This window comes from Engraulis encrasicolus, chromosome 4 (assembly GCF_034702125.1).
Source record: "Engraulis encrasicolus isolate BLACKSEA-1 chromosome 4, IST_EnEncr_1.0, whole genome shotgun sequence".
NCBI classification, from domain to species: Eukaryota; Metazoa; Chordata; class Actinopteri; order Clupeiformes; family Engraulidae; genus Engraulis; species Engraulis encrasicolus.
In genome coordinates, this window is record NC_085860.1 from 876,756 (window position 1) to 894,137 (window position 17,382).

Below are 17,382 nucleotides of genomic sequence, written 5' to 3' on the forward strand. Positions count from 1 at the left end.
CACCACTGATCCAGGGAGTGATTTGCAGCCACCACCAAGTGGATAAATTAAAATACGATACAGTGTGATCGCATCTTTTCCATACGCTGATGTAGATTTGGGTGGTGCACTCGTAACATTGCTTCTCCTCTGCAGGTAACATCCTGGGAGTGATCCGGGACCACCACAAGCTGGTGAAGACCTTCCGGCTGATGCGGAGAGCCGGCTTCATCAACGAGTTTGTCTCCATCTCCACCAACCTGACTGACCGCTGTGTATACATCTCCTCAGACGGCGGCAGGCTATGCAGGTAGGACACATCTGGCAGGTAGGACACACTCTGGCAGGTAGGACACTAGCAGATTGGACAAATATGGCAGGTAGGATGCTGTAGCATAAAGAGTAGCTTAACAAGTATAAAGAGTGTCTTTTGAAGGAGAGTCCAAGGCGCTCCTGGATTTCTTTTGAGTGGCTGGTTACGGGATGCTTACTTACGGTACTTGTTCAAGAAATGAGCGCAAACTGCACACTCTTCTTGCTGATGCCAGTGAATTTATTAAAACATGTTTCGCAAAATAATTACCCACGAATGGACCCACCAACCGGCATGCTGCATAATGGAGTTGCTGTCGGACAACTGAAATCTCCCAGAGTCTAGTCAGTCAAGACTGTGCATGGAGAAATGAGGGAAGCCCAGTAAAATGGGGGAGGCAGACAGGTCTGTCTGACTCTAGTGTGTCGTGCTCTGTCCCATGCTCAGCTGTTGAACCATTTTTATTCCTCGGTTGAAATTGAATAGGTATGAAGGGATGCACGGTACCACATTTTTTGAGTGAGTGCATTCATTTCTGTACTTGCCGATACCGAGTACCAATACTTTAACCTCCAACATACCATGAAAATACATTTTCGTCCTTTGATATTTTTTTTATTGCCCATTTCCATATAGATTTAAATGTTTGTAAATATATGAGGCAACACTTTTTCCCCGTGCTGCTTTCAAGTCAAAAGAACGTGAGGATATATTGCGTTGTTTATGAGTATAATGAGCAAGTATTGGGCCCGATACCAATACCCGTATCGCTATCGGTGCATCCCTATAGGTATGTCTTTATGTTTGTGCTGTGCTCTGCAGGGCAGTGCCAAGTTTCATGTTGTTAGGACAATGATGCCAGTAAAATAAACTTCAACTACCTTTTGTCTGTGTGTCGATCTGAACAACATATCCCCACTCTCCTATCCCCTCGTACAACATGGCAGCATGGACTGGCTTGGCATATGTTTATCTGATGGCTACAAGCCAATCTCTCAGCGCGCTGCTCCATAGACTGGCATGCTGTCGGACAATGCATCCCGTGTGATGTTATCAGTGTGTCAGCATTAGTATTCCTTACACCAGCCAGCGTGACCTGTCTTTATGATCCCTTCATGTGTTTTGGGTCTTTTAGCCAGTGTGGCATTGTGGCTCTACTGGCTTTGTTCCTCATGTTCCCCGCTTTTTTTCCCCCTCCCTTTTTTCCCCACCAAGATGGCTCTTTTATTTATTGTGTGCTGTGTGTTCTTTTCTTCTCTCCTTCCAGGCCCTATATCATTGTGAAGAACAGTCAGCCGGCTGTGAAGAACAAACACATCGAGGAGCTGTCACAGGGATACAGGTGCGGTGTCACTTCAGCCTTCAGTCTTTGTTGACATTAAACGCCAAAATTAAGCACCGTCTGTAATTTGTTTGTTAACTGATGTTCAACTAGAAATGGACTTTATCATTCTTTTAAATCTCTTGGCTCTTCCTGTGAAGAAAGTGCACTAGGAACATCACCATGATTATTGTTTGACTGAGCATTATGACCACCTTCTCAGCGTTTCCGTGTTCGTATTTTCTGCATCTTGTCAGAATAAGGTTTACACACTATTAAAACATTGAAGTACTGTTTGAGGGACACAGGTGCAGTAGCGATCAATGGGGTAGTCTACTTGTAGTGGTGGCTATAGTATTTGATTTGCCGAGATAAAATGATTAATGGCTCAGCCCTCATTTGCAGTGATGGTGAGTGAAAAACATGTGGTGAGTGCTGCATCACAACAAACTATTACTTAAAACAAGTACATGAATGTGATGGTGAACCATTTCTAAACTGTATACTATTCTGAACGATTACACTATCACACTAATTAATACAGTATGTGTCTAGCGATTAATTATTGGTATCATGGTATGGTATCACGAACATCTTTTTAAAAAGATTTTTTGGGGTCTTTTTCAACTTTATTTCATAGGACAGTGCGAGAGGTAGACAGGAAGTGAATTGAGAGAGATACGGGGAGGGACCGGGAACCGAACCCGGGCCAGCTGCATGGCAGGCGGGTGCCCTACCGGTTGGCCAAGGCAGGGCCCGTTATGACAAACTTCTAAAGGAGCCTGAAATAACTAATGACCAGTATTGTTGGTAAATGGGGAGTTCACAGTTCTCTTGGCAGCAGTGTTGGGCTAGCTCTGCTTTACATATTGATGAAAACAATATTTGGTCTTATTTTCTTGTAATTTTCTTTGGTGGTATTTTCTATTATTGTACTAAATACAGTGCTTGATCTTGGGTTTGGTTGTGTGCAATGTGATTTTTGTATTTTTTTTGAGAGGGGCCGAGAAAATAATGGAAGAGAGAAGAAGGGGAGCACTGGGAAACAAACTCGAATCGAACCCGGGTCTCGGGTGTAACAATCAATGCCCTAGCCATTTGAGCCACGGCCGGGGCCATGTTGCGATGTATGAAGCAACTTTTAACAAATCTCTCTTTGCTTCACAGAAACTTTGAGGACTTCCTGCATGAGAGCCTGGTGGAGTACCTGGATGTGAATGAGGAGAATGACTGCAGCATCGCCCTCTATGAACACATGATCACCAAGTAAGCACCGATTACTTACGCTGCATCCCTCTACGGCAGGGGTGGGGGATCATTTTCATTCAAGGGACTTGAAATTTTATAAAGTCCACCCGGGGCCGTACTGTCAAGTCAAGTAGGTTTTATTGTCAATTTCTTTACATGCACTGGTCATACAAAGAATTTGAAATTACATTTCTTGCTTTCCCATTCAGACATAGACTAATCTAGGTAAGGACATAGACAGTATAGACATAGACAGTACTTATACATGGACATAAGACAGTATGGACATAGACAGTGCTCATACAGACATTTAAAGTGCAAGACTGGACAACAGAAGACTTGTAGAGAACATACATTAGGAGGAGGTAATTGTTGTGCTTTTCCTAAAAGTCCTTTATGGCGTTCTGACATAGTAATAGTAGCATTTTGAAGAAAAATAAATATTAAAATAGGTCTATCAAGTACACCAGCAGCAGTGTGTGCGTGTGTGTGTGTGTGTGTGTGTGTGTGTGTGTGTGTGTGTGTGTGTTTAGTGCAGGTAGAAGGTGCGGTGTGTGTCTGTGTGTATGTGTGTGTGTGTGAGTTGTGTGTCAGTGTGTGTATGTTTGGGTTTAGTGCAGAAAGTGCAGTGTGCTTGTGTGTGCGTGCGTGCGTGCGTGCGTGTTTTGAGTTAGTGCAGGTTGAAAGTTCAGTCACAAATATAGTAGTGCAGGTGGAATGTTCAGTCGCAGATATGGTGGTGGGGATGAGGGGGGGGGGGTTGTCAGTGGCCTTGCTGGCTAGAGGCTGACAGTGGAGGGAGAGTGGGTTGAGTGTTCAGTATCTTGATTGTTTGGTGCATTGAGCTGCTTGCCAGCCCGGTGGTACAGGAACGGAGGCGCCTGTGCCTCTTTCCAGAGGGCAGGAGGCTGAACAGTTTGTGTGCAGGGTGGCTTGTGTCTTTGATGATCATCAGTGCTTGCCGGGTGTAAATGTCCTGCAGGGAGGGGAGTGGTACTCCAATGATCTTCTTCGCTGTGTTCACAACACGCTGGAGTGTCTTCTTGTTTTTCTCCGTGCAGCTTCCTCCCCACACTGTGATGCAGTTGGACACGACGCTCTCTATGGTTCCTCTGTAGAATGTTGTCATGATGGAGGGTGTAGCACTTGCCTTCTTTAGTTTGCGCAAGAAGTAGAGACGCTGCTGGGCCTTCTTCGCCAGTGATGTAGTGTTGTTGGTCCAAAAGAGGTCGTCGCTGATGTGCACTCCAAGGAACTTGGTGCTGCTCACTCTCTCCACAGCATCGCCGTCGATGGTCAGTGGTGGCAGTTGTTTTTGGACCCTCTGAAAGTTGACAACAATCTCCTTGGTCTTGTTGACATTCAGCAGGAGGTTGTTGTCTTTGCACCATCTGGCCAGCAGGTCTACTTCTTCTCTGTAGTGAGTCTCATCGCCCTTGTTGATGAGGCCCACCAGTGTTGTATCATCCGCAAACTTCACTAGATGGTTAGTGCTGTGGGTCGTTGTGCAGTCATGTGTCAGCAGCGTGAACAGCAGGGGGCTGAGAACACAACCTTGCGGAGCCCCCGTGCTCAGGGTCACTATGAACACAAACCAGAATTTTCCCCCTGCACCATAGGCCTACAGGTATATTGAAGGCGGCCACCCTTACAACAGACCCCACCTTCACTAGGTCCCCTGAAAATATAACTTGACGTGCACTGCTTAGGTTGGTGGCCAGAGCAGGTATTGCAACTATGCTGTCCATTGAAACTGTGCTGTTTCAGTAATAAACTGATATTATTAGCATGTGGGTGATTCTACGCTTCCAGTGCGCTTTTAGGTCAGTGGACTTTATTTGCCAATTCCACTAACTATTAACTGCATCCAATGATGTTTTGGACATTAGCACACATTTATCTTTCATATAATACAGAAAGTGAAGACATAACATTATTTTCATCTGCAGGAATGAATATTTAATATTGGTTTTGGACGTTTTCATGCCGTCAAATGTAAGATTCAGTCTTCATATTAGCATGTAAAAAACCTTGTTTTCTCCAAGATCATTGCAAATGTTGATTCACGGTAGTTATCACAACATGACAAAACTGTTGAAATGTCTATTGTGCTATCCATTATGCATTCAATTGGCCATTGTGTGTGTGTCCCGTGTCAACATGTTAACCCTGTCACACACCGAAACTCCCACCATAAATCAGTAAGGGTTTGGTCCTGAGTTCTCTGACCAACGCCATAAAATGTCATTATCTCTTTGGGTGGTGATGTGAAGACTGGTAAGTTATGAGTTCACCTCTTCCGTAATTTAATCCATTATTTTCTATGGTCTTAGAGCGGGAAAATTGCCTGTCAACTGTGTTATCGACAAAATCATAAGAACCTGAATTAGAAATCAAAAGTAGAAAAACACAGATATAGTGTACAAAGACATGAATTGATTATGGTGTTTGGAGGAGTCTCTGAGGTCTTCAGTTAGCACAACACCCTGAAAATGGCTGAAATGTTAAGCTGTGTCACAGTCAATTGTGTTGCGCATCTGCTATGGCAGTTGAGGAGGAGTATGTTTTTGCCAGTTTATCTCCATATTGATTGACAAACAAACAAAATCATTTGTATTTTAGGGAGATTTCAGGGGTTTGTCTGCTCTGTTTTTTCTCCTAAAAAAGTGCCCACTTGTTCCCCTGCACTGTTGACCGTAACACAGTTGAGTAACACGGTTGACTGTTTTGAAAGTGTTTTTGTGCTATTGATCTCTCATGTGTTGGAAAAATCCTATGAACAGATACTAGGGATTATCTGTGGAGAGGGAAGTCTTCAAATCAGACGTTACAGGGATTTATAATGAAAAATGTGTCAGTCTGTATCACAGGGAATCATAAAATCCTACTTATGAAGCTCAACAATCACATGTTCTATTTCAGTTGCACAGATTAATGACAGCATTATTGTTAAGGGACATAAGCACTTTCAAACGTATGATGTTTCAACTGTGTAGTATCTTTTATATATGTTTGAAATGAAAAGTATTTGTCCATAACACTGTTGACAAAATAATCAAGCAACTGTTCGCTTTCATAAGAATGTTTAACAAATGCTTTAAGATTAAGCTTGGCAATTTGCTTGTTTGGAAACTTAAATGTATACACTAGGGAAACATGTAGGTCATTTATTTGAAAAAAATACTGATAATTGACATTTTGCGTTTGCCAAAAGCGCACACGAAACGTAGAACCACTCATGTACCAAATTACAGAAAGTTGTGCAGCTAAAAATATCTATTTATGGTAATTCAAAATGGCAGACATGGACATTTCATGTATTAAAAATGCTATTTTTCCAGTCCTAATGAACACTTAGAATTTGATGGTATCCGTAAGTTTAATGAAAAAGATGACATTTCTGAATGGACATCATGAATTCTGATAATAAACTACTAAAAATATTACACAGTGCATCTTTAATTGTATTGCAAAGACAATTTCTAAGATCTCTTCACAAATCATGTCATATTTAATGTGAAACTGGATAACATTAAAATTATAAATGGCCCCAGAGGCATAGGTTCCCCACCCCTGCTCTACGAACACATCATCAACAAGTAAGCGCTGGTTACTTATGCTGAATCCCTCTCAGTACCCTTTGTGAACACGATCACCAAGTAATCACCACCGGTTACTCAGCATCCCTATCCTCTCAGTATAGCAATCACATCAGTCAGTAGTGGGCCTACTTCGTGTGGCAACCTGCCCGTGCATGCGTTCACACAATTTTGTTTGTGAAGTAGAAATGCCTTCTATTGTCGCTATACACATGTACAGTGGGACTACACATTGTAATCCAGGGTTACACAATATATAATCAGATTGATAATGAGTGTTTGCGTGCATGTGTCTGTTTTCCAGGACCACTACCCATCTGGAGATTGAGCCCTTTACGCTGCTGGGCGTGTGTGCAGGCCTGATCCCATACCCCCACCACAACCAGTCTCCCAGGAACACCTACCAGTGCGCCATGGGAAAGCAGGCCATGGGTAATTTACCAAGCCATAGTGTGCCGATGTACATTTTCATTCGAGGGGCCACTTCAAATTGTATAAAGTCCTCCAAGGGCTGTACTATGAGCACGGGTTGAAATGTCAACCTTAAACTGCCTATAAAAGCACAAGTATATCAGCCTCAGCAGTCAATACAAACATGAAATACCTTGGTATGATAGAGAGGTGGGAAACTTGTTATGAGATAGAAAGGTGGTAGATAAATTGGTAATACAGCACTATCATACCCTACCCCAAGGCATTAAATAGACTAGCCTATGTTTATGCATATAATGAACCTAAATAATTAATATAAATAACTATCAATCTTAACCATCAACCATAAACCGCAAACATAATATCTCAGTAACACTGCAACAGACGAAACAAGACCATAGCATCAGCCTATAGAAAAAATAGAACACGCACACGCAAACCGTTTGATTGACAGGTGAGACAGTGTGCTGCCCTCTGTGGAGGGTGTTGAGTGTTGACGTGGCAAAGTAGTGAGAAAGTGTTTTTTGTGCAAGAGTGAGGGATTGTAGATAGATTATAGATTGTCTGTGTAATGGGACATGATTAGTGGATGGTGCACTGGTGATCTATAGTGCTGAGAAGAGATATCGCTGAACTCTAGGGCTGCTCTAGAGCTGTGGAGATTTCTCAGTCAACCGTGGAGCTGGGCACTAAAAAATCGCTTCAACGCCAAAAAAAAAATCCAGAAGGAGTTAACGTAGCCCTATCCCAATCTCAGTAATTTGCAAGTCCTTTCCCACCGCGCCTCTCATCTTCTCATCTGTATGGGTGCGAGCACGTGTGTGAGTGAATGTGACCCTTTCGCTCTCCCTTGCCATCCTCACATTCGAAGTTCAAGCTAGAAGGCGGGGAAAATGACTTCTCATAATTTCAACAGCCTACAAATCATCCACTTTCTTCTCTCTATAAAACTCGTCACTCCATCCCAACTCAAAGTTACTCATCTTCGCTGTTAAAAGAAGAAGCAAAGGCATTTTTACGTCTCAAAAATGAAACCAGCGCATGTGTATGGTTTGTTTGACGATATTCAACCAAATGGCTTTTTGGGTTCGTCAAGGAAAAAAAGTCAAGAACACTACTCTGAAATGTATTTGAACTTATTACAGTGCGTTACACACTAAATGTGTTGTGTTAATGCAGACAAAGTTCTACTTCTAGCTATTATAACTTTGGTGCAGACGAAATAGACAAACAAATAGACAAATAAACAACAATGCTGCGCAACCCAACTGCTGGCATTTCCGAAAGCTGTGTAATGTAGCTCCGTCACTATATTCTCAACCGAAAGCTGTGTAATGTAGCTCCTGGCGCGGGCTATGGGAAGGTTGCACTATGCCTAAAATAAATCCATGAATAGTTTAAAGTAAAAACTGCCACTACTGCCAGGAACAGCCCCGTGTGTATTTGTGCATGTGTGTGTATGTTTAAGAGAGCTACCCGAGGCGGTTGAGAATATAGTGACGGAGCTACATTACACAGCTTTCGGAAATGCCAGCAGTTGGGATGAGCAGCATTGTTGTTAGCCTATTTCGTCTGCGCCAAAGTTATAATAGCTAGAAGTTGAACTTTGTCTGCATTAGCACGACACATTTAGTGTGTAACGCACTGTAATACGTTCAAATACATTTCAGAGTAGTGTTCTTGACTTTTTTCCTTGACGAACCCAAAATGCCATTTGGTTGAATATCGTCAAACAAACTACACACGCGCATGTGTGTGTATGTTGAAGAGCTACCCAAGGCGGTTGAGAATATAGTGACGGTCCTCCACAAAAGATCGATCCACAAAGTTTTGGATCGATATCGGATTTTTCTTATGTGAATCGATATCGGATCGCGGATCAATCTTTTGAACCTAGGGTTACTATCTATACAGTACAGGGCAAAATTTTGGACTCACCTTCTCATTTAATTAATTCTCTTTATTTTTGTGGCTATTTACAGAACATAATACATTTTCATGGAGGGCATCAAAACTGTGCATGAACACACGTATAATTATGTGCTTAACAACAGCTATGTCAAAATATTTTTGCTCACATCAAAGGCAAATACGCATAAATATGCTGTTGAGAGCAGTCATAAATACGTTAAGCCTGTGCGCGGTAAGGAGAGTGCCATTCAAGTCTGCATTTATCTCTTTTCAAAAACTCTGGTTAGCGTATGTATATAAACAATCTCCACTTTTGCCTGAGTTTTTTTTAAGCTTCGTTTATAGCGGGAAAACCTCTGTTTGTTTATAAACGAAAGGCACAAACGAAGGTAAAGGTCTACATTTATCAAAATACCCGGGTATGTATAAACATCCCCTTAAAAGACAAGATGAACACAAAAAACAGCATTTGGAACACACATCTCAATGCCCCGGCACCCCTACAACCATGACATGTATCCTCAATGCACCCTTATGGAGAGAGTCATCCAACAAATGAACCAATATTCTCTCCCTGTCACACCACCACCACCACCACCTCCCCCACCGTCACCGCCAGCCTTTTTTGCTATTCACTGAGGTGGCGTTTGCATATTCTTATGCACTGTGACATTCAACAGGTCCAGTGCACACACTCATCACACCGTTTTGTGTGTGCGCACACAGCAGACGCTGGTGCTGCCTGCTTGCTTGCATAGGGGCCCTATTGTGTGCTGTGTGCACAGGGGCCCTTACACTGCCACTGTCTGTGAGCACAAGCGAGGACATACACACACACACACACATACACACACACACCCCTTGGTCATTGTGAGGATGCCCGGCCCCCACCAGTCCAGGGGGTCAGTGTGCTCAGCTGCGAGAGGGGAAGAGCCAACAGCCCCCCACCCCCTCCACCAACACCCTCAAATATTGCCCCTGTCACCAACACACATACGCACGCTGACATACAGATGCACTCATTTATGAAACTCAGCCAAACCCCTCAAACCAAACCAAGCTCTGCCAAGCCATTAGGCCAGCCAGTGCATACCATCCCCCCCTAACAGGTCTTTGAGAAGGGGGGAAAAATAGGCACCACATCTACGTATATTTTGTTGTGTGTGTTCATGTGCGTGCGCGTGTGTGTGTGTACAGGTCCTATACATGTGCTAATATATCTTTGTGCACCTTGTCCTGTCCTATGACGGCTGGATCAGAGCATGTAGGCTGATTGTGCCCTAATAGCATCTGGTTAAATGTTAAGGACTACTAAAAGAATGGAGGCCTTTGTGCCCATAAACTGCAGTGTTTTGCAGATCTATCCCCAACACGCACGCACGCACACACGCACGCGCGCACACACGCACGCGCGCACACACACGCGCGCGCACACACACACACACACACACACACACACACACACACACACACACACACACACACACACACACACACACACACACACACACACACGCACACACACGCACACACACACACAAGCTCCCAACCGAACCACAGCCAACAGAAACAATTTTAACCCCTCTTGTCCACTGCCCTAAACCAAACTCCACCACCATCACTAGCACTCCCCCCCCTTCCCATTCTCCTCTCAAAACAAAGTGTCTTAGGCACATTCTGCCACTAGAGATGTGTCCCAATGAGCAGCGTTGAGGTGAGACCACTCAAGCGAAGACAGGACTCAGACACGGTTGACGGACTGTGTGACAGGCAATCACTTCTCCAAAAGGATTATCTGATGTTGTTAAACCCAACCACCATGTTCTTTTAGTGATTCAACTCTTGCCAATTCCACCAGCAGGGTTGACTAGTAACTCAATACTTCATAGGATAGCTGATGTGATCTGAAGATTTTAGGCAAAATATGGCATTGTGCACTCAAACAAAAAACGGACAAACTGAGTTTTGCTCGTTAAGACAAACGGCTATAAACAAACAACTATAACTCCTGTTCTTCAGTAGTTTTGACCCTACTCACGCACAGTGTTGCCAAATTGGGCCTTTTCCTGCCCAATTGGGCTGTTTAGGAAGACCGTCTGCAGGTAAAAAGGGTAAAAAAAGGCTGGAAATTGTCGGTCTCATCTGGCAACCCTGCTCCCGCCTCCTCCACCCACCCCCTCTTCTCTCTACTTTAACCTAAGACACAGCGTAAAAAAAATGCTATTACCACAATGTCGATGACCAATGACCAAGTCTCATTACTTAAGGCCCTGTATTACTATGTCATAATAGGGTAGTCAATGAATATTACGCTTTACCACTGGTGGAACGGCTTGCATTATGCGGCTCCTGCTTTATCCACTCCTCCTTCTCCTCCTCCTCCTCATCCACAGGTACGATCGGCTACAACCAGAGGAACCGCATCGACACGCTGATGTACCTGCTGGCCTACCCCCAGAGGCCCATGGTGAAGACCAAGACCATCGAGCTCATCGACTTTGAGAAGCTGCCCGCCGGCCAGAACGCCACTGTGGCCGTCATGAGCTTCAGTGGCTACGACATAGAGGACGCCCTCGTGCTTAACAAGGCCTCCCTCGACCGAGGTGAGAGGATGTGTGGAAATTATTCATACAATACAATGCAACATGTATATTTACAAAACGCAGTATCACAACTAAGAAGTCAACTCAAAGCGCTTTCAAAATCACACACACACACACACACACACACACACACACACACACACACACACACACACACACACACACACACACACACACACACACACACACACACACACCAGCTCTGGAGACTGCCAATTGTACGTGAGAAAGTACGCATGCACACACACACACACACAGTAATAATAATAATATCATAATGGTAGTAATAATAATAGTAATAGTAATAATAATAATAAAAGACCTAACCTACTAACGCAGGAAGACTGTCGTTCTACTTATCTGAAAGTCACTATCAAATCTTTGTCTTCTCAGCTATCCCTCCTGTACTGCCTTATTAGCTGGGCAGGTAGGCTATTACTGGCATCGAAATGCTAGGCTGCTCACTAAGACCGTCTTCCTTAACCCATTGAAGCACCTTCAAAAAATGCCTGCTGAATGCCCAAGCCCTTGTGGGGAAAGTTGCCCTTGGCCAAAAAAACCTAAATATCTCCGCCTCTGATGCACAGAAAAACATGAAATACATTGCATCTAAATTCTATGACCCTCATCATGCATTATAATGTGTTCATTCAGCTGTAACACCCACATTTTTATTTAAAAAAGCTAAAATGTCAAGAGCCTGAATGCTGGGTATATGTCGCTCCAGGCACCAAAGGTCAAACAACATATACGAGTCATCCGGCTAAAATGGGTTAAACAGTGTAGCATTTTTCTAAAGTTAAGTAACCTCGGCCTCAGTTAACAATGCTAACACAAAATAAAATATCTACAAAACACATGTTAATAATAACAATAAGGCATATTATTTTTACTTTTCACTTAGAAAAGACGCTATGACATTAGTGCTCATCAAGGTGTCTCTTGACCAAGGTGTAATTTCATGGCTGTCCTGATGTGGTAATGAAACCTTCAGTAGGGTTGTGGATGTGCTCTGATGGTTATGCCAACAAGCCTGACTCAGAGAACATGCTTGCTACCCTGGAGGCTTAGGTAGTAGAGTGTAGAGTAGAGTATCATTTATTGATCACAGGGAAATTAAAGTTTGAAGCGCTGTTGCTCAACAACGCTTCTCTCAACTAACGTGACTTGGACGTACTGGTTGACAACAAGGGATTCAGTAAATGCATGCCTTAATTTCCCCCCTTTCCTTAATTTCCCTTAATGTAATAACTGTACATACATACACGTCTGCTCTAGAGTAGTCGTCCATAAAAAAAATCTATTCTGTCCTTCCATGGACCGAGACCAGATGAACTGCCTTCAGTCTTGAATTGACACCATGAATATGCAGTGTGGGTCCCCCCCATACACTTCAGAAAGAAAACGGAAAGATAACTGCCCTGATCAACATTTCTTTAAAAAAATAAAATTGAAACATCTGAAAATGAGTGTTGTGTAATGTGAATACTTGACAACATGATGCTGTTCCTTACATTACACTGACATTTCCCCACACTTTTGTGACTGGGGTGAAATGAACCTTGATACAAGTGGAAGGCGAAGAACGAGTTTATTTTGCTGATTGCACCTGTTCTCTGATGCTCCACCCTGTTATTGAGTAGTGTTGTATCCTGTTGCATTCAGTTGTTGTTCAGTGCCTCATGTGGGGTTGAAGTAGAGCTTGAAACAATCAAACGAAGAAAGAGATACATAACAAACTAGCTGATTTCACCTGTGTGTCTGGTGTGCTGGGTGTTACAGACTGGCGATCACTGAATGTGTAATAGTATGCGTCTGTCTGTTTCTCTCTGTCTCTGTCTCTCTCTCTCTCTCTCTCTCTCTCTCTCTCTCTCTCTCTCTCTCTCTCTCTCTCTCTCTCTCTCTCTCTCTCTCTCTCTCTCTCTCTCTCTGACACCCTATGTGATTTATGTCCTGTTCTCAGGGTTTGGCCGGTGCCTGGTCTACAAGAACGCCAAGTGCACGCTGAAGCGCTACACCAACCAGACCTTCGACAAGGTGATGGGCCCCATGTTGGACGCTGAGACACGCAAGCCCATCTGGAGACACAGCATCCTGGACGCAGACGGCATCTGCTCTCCTGGTGAGCAATGGGGACCGTGGAGGAGTGGGCTACGCTAGGGACAAAAATATATTAGGAAGTAATAGTCACATGTATTTACTTAACATAAAATCCCCTAACCTGTGTGTGTGTGTGTGTGTGTGTGCGCGTGCGTGCATGTGTGTGTGTGCGCGCGTGCGTGCATGTGTTTGTGAGACAGGTGAGAAGGTTGAGAATAAGCAGGTGCTGGTGAATAAGTATATGCCCACCGTCACACAGACGCCACTGGAGGGCACTGCCCAGCCCGGGCAGCCGCAGTACAGAGACGTGCCCATCACGTGAGGAAAACAAACACTCTCACACACACACACACACACGCTTCGTAGCCAAAACAAACCACACACACACAGTTTATTACTTTTATTTGGATCGGCACACAGGGAAGAATTACAGATACAAATATTATTGGAAAAATCCTATAGATTGGCAAGTTTGATAATGTAGAATTAATAAGTCCAGTCCAGGGTTCCCACGGGTCATGGAATTTCTGGAATATCATGGAATTTCATAAGTTTTCCAGTCATGGAAAGTCAAGGATTTTTACCATTTTGCATGCACAGTCATGGAATATCATGGAATTTTCTTAACAATTGTGTAAAAGCATAAACTTTTTTGTATGTTGTATAACATTGTTTCGTACGGCTTTCTTACTACAACGCTTCGCCATAGACGGTTTCACGCTGTAATGTGTAACATTCTAGAATGCAATGAGCACACTGAAGTCTGCCGATGATTTGGCGTCGGTTCTAGGGGTGAAGATAATCTTCAGTTTTCACACTTTATAAAACCTTTTTAACTTAATTTATTTTTACGGAAGTGGTCGTGGAAATTCTGTTTGTTTGTTTTTTGGAGGGAGGGGGGTGTCTGGAAAGTCATGGAAAATCGTGTAATTTTATATCTGAATTAGAGTGGGAACCCTGTGTATGGATACAAAGTAGATGAGTAAACTTTGAATTTAAAGGGGACAATATTGTGCAAAATTCGCTTTTTGGGGACTGTTATATACATACACTCACCGGCCACTAATAGGAACACCTTTACAACTGTTCATCGAGGCAAATTTCTGATCAGCCAATCACATGGTTGCAACTCAATGCATTTATGCTGGTAGACATGGTCGAGATGATCTGATGCAGTTCCAACCAAGCATCATAATGGGGGGAAAAATTACTGAAGAAAATAAACGTGGAAGAAAATGACATTTAAATTACTTTAAACATGGCATGGCTGTTGGTGCCGAAAGGGCTTGATTTTAGTATTTCAGATATTCACACAACCATCTCTAGGGTTTACAAACAATGGTCCGAAATAGAAAAAAAATATACATTGAGAGGCGGTTCTGTGGGCAAAAAGGCCTTTTTGATGGCAGAGGTCAGAGGAGAATGGCCAGACTAGTTTGAGCTGATACAAAGACAACATTAAGTCAAATAACCACTCATTACAACTGAGGTATGCATTAGAGAATCTGATTGCACAGCACATCAAATCTTGAGGCAAATGGGACTACAGCAGCAGAAAACCACATTTGGTGCCACTCCTGTCGGCTAAGAACAGGAAAATGAGGCAACTATTCGCACAGGCTCACCATAAACAACACTAGAAGATCAGAAAAATGTTGTCTGGTCTGATGAGTCTTGATATCTACTGCAACACTCAGGTGGAATGGTCAGAATTTGGCGTCAACAACATGAAAACATGGATCGACCCTGCCTTATATCTAGTGTTGCATCGATTTTTGGCCCCGATACCCGATACCTGGCTTGTGCAGTATCGGCCGATACCGATACTGATACCACACTATTTTAAATGTATATATGAAGAGCTATAGTGCATACTACTTGGATGTAAAATCATTGCATGCTTTGTGAGGCTGCTGCCTACCTTTGTGAAACAGGAAAAAGACTAATACAAAGTGAATCCAGCAAAACTTTTTATACTTTTTAAATACCTCTATGAAATAACTAATTTCAAGGCTGTTTGTTTAAGTGTCATACAAGCACCTGTAAATGGTATCAGTGCCCTATTTGGTAGTCGCCGATACCGATACCACCATTTTAGTACCGATCCACCGATACTGGTATCAGTATCGGTGCAACACTACTTACATCAACGTTTCAGGATGGAGATATAATGACATAAGGATATTTCTTAGCACAATTTGGGCCAATTAGTACCAATCTATCTTTGTGGGCATGCCACAGCCTATCCAAGTATTGTTGCAGGCAATTAAGGCAGTTCTGAAGACAAAATGGGGTCCAACCCAGCACTAGAGAGATGTAGAGAGATGGCCGGTGAGTGTATTTTGGTCTCTACTGATCTTACAAACACGTCAAGCATAAACAAAAACACCACATTTTTCTCTGAGTTATTCAAATTATTTGTCACATGCTGCTGTTAACCATTTAGATTTGTCCTGCAGTGTGACATAGCTGGAGACCACAGGCAGAACCTAAACAGTCCATTTACATTAATTAATTTCACCATATCGTGTCGGCGTCTTGCAAACTATTTATGTTTACAAACAAAGTTTCTGTCCTCTCATTAAAAAGCTACTGTGTTTCCAAAGAAACTGGGATTGTGTGATTCGCTAGTCTGTGCTATCTGAAGTGAAGCACGCCTGTTTGTTTATCTTCCCTGCACTCAAGTCACATGACCAAGGATAGCGAATAGGGAGGAGCATCATAGTGATGCTGTCCAAACAGGACGAGTAGCTCACCATTTCTCACCGTTGAATTAGCATCGTATTCAAATGCTTACGTGGGCTCTTCTTTGAATCCTCCACCTATGAAGTTGTTTTCCAGTATTTTAATGTGAATGGACAGTGCATTTGTGATGGAAACGCTATAGACACGGACTAATGTAAACTAGACCCTAAACAGTTCATTTGTCCCACCTCTGGTGCAAACCTCTTCATGTCCGCCTGCTTCGTTAGGGTATGGAGAAGGGCTCGGCAACAGCTCATTTGCATTGAAAAGAGCCGGAGTCCTAAACAGCACGATGTGTAACACTGACCACAGCTGGTGAAATCTCTATGTTTGGATGACTTTGTGCAAACAACTTCATGAACATGTTTTGCATAGCCCAACTTACATAGACCAACTGGCTTATAGGGAGGTTTAATATGTCTACTTTAACGTGGCTATGTCATACAGTGTTTCCCCCAGAATTTTTCATTGTCCAGGTGGTGGGGCCTTAATAGTGTATTCTTTGGCTAAGCAACTTCAGAAATTACATTCACATCATGAAATCTTTATCTTTTCAGGGGACCTAGTCAAGGTGGTACATGTAGGTGCTTCTTGTCAAGGTGGCTGCCTTAGCAATAAAGGGCTGGGGGAAACCCTGTCATATCTATAGAAAAAAACCTGGGCAGCTGCCCATGCATAGCCGCACAGATGGCCTTCCTCAGGGCAAGTCTTGGGCACCAAGGTGCAACATCATGTTTTTTCTGCAATTGCTGACTGCTTTAGATCTTTCTTCATGTCACTTTCTGAAGATGTCTGTCTGAACATGTCCTCGTGTCTACTCTACCTTGCACAGCTACAAGGGCTCCACGGACTCGTACATTGAGAAGGTGATGATCTCGTCAAACGCGGAGGATGCCTTCCTCATCAAGATCCTGCTGAGACAGACCAGGAGACCCGAGATAGGAGACAAGTTCAGCAGCCGACATGGACAGAAAGGTGACGCGCATGCACGGGTGACACAGACAGACAGACAGACAGACAGACAGACAGACACACACACAGACACACACACAGACACACACACAGACACACACACAGACACACACACAGACACACACACAGACACACACACACACACACACACACACACAC

At 43.3% G+C, this 17,382-nt stretch overlaps 1 protein-coding gene across 1 annotated transcript in view; it reads left to right on the plus strand.

Moving 5' to 3' along the window:
- Window positions 1–17,382, plus strand: part of polr3b (polymerase (RNA) III (DNA directed) polypeptide B) — a 43,904-nt gene that overhangs the window by 15,185 nt on the left and 11,337 nt on the right. Inside the window, exons 16-23 of the mRNA XM_063196432.1 lie at window positions 136–289; window positions 1,560–1,634; window positions 2,781–2,879; window positions 6,765–6,892; window positions 11,197–11,406; window positions 13,370–13,528; window positions 13,707–13,824; window positions 17,084–17,226. Coding sequence (XP_063052502.1) covers window positions 136–289; window positions 1,560–1,634; window positions 2,781–2,879; window positions 6,765–6,892; window positions 11,197–11,406; window positions 13,370–13,528; window positions 13,707–13,824; window positions 17,084–17,226 — 1,086 coding nt within the window. The remainder of the gene's footprint in view (window positions 1–135; window positions 290–1,559; window positions 1,635–2,780; window positions 2,880–6,764; window positions 6,893–11,196; window positions 11,407–13,369; window positions 13,529–13,706; window positions 13,825–17,083; window positions 17,227–17,382) is intronic.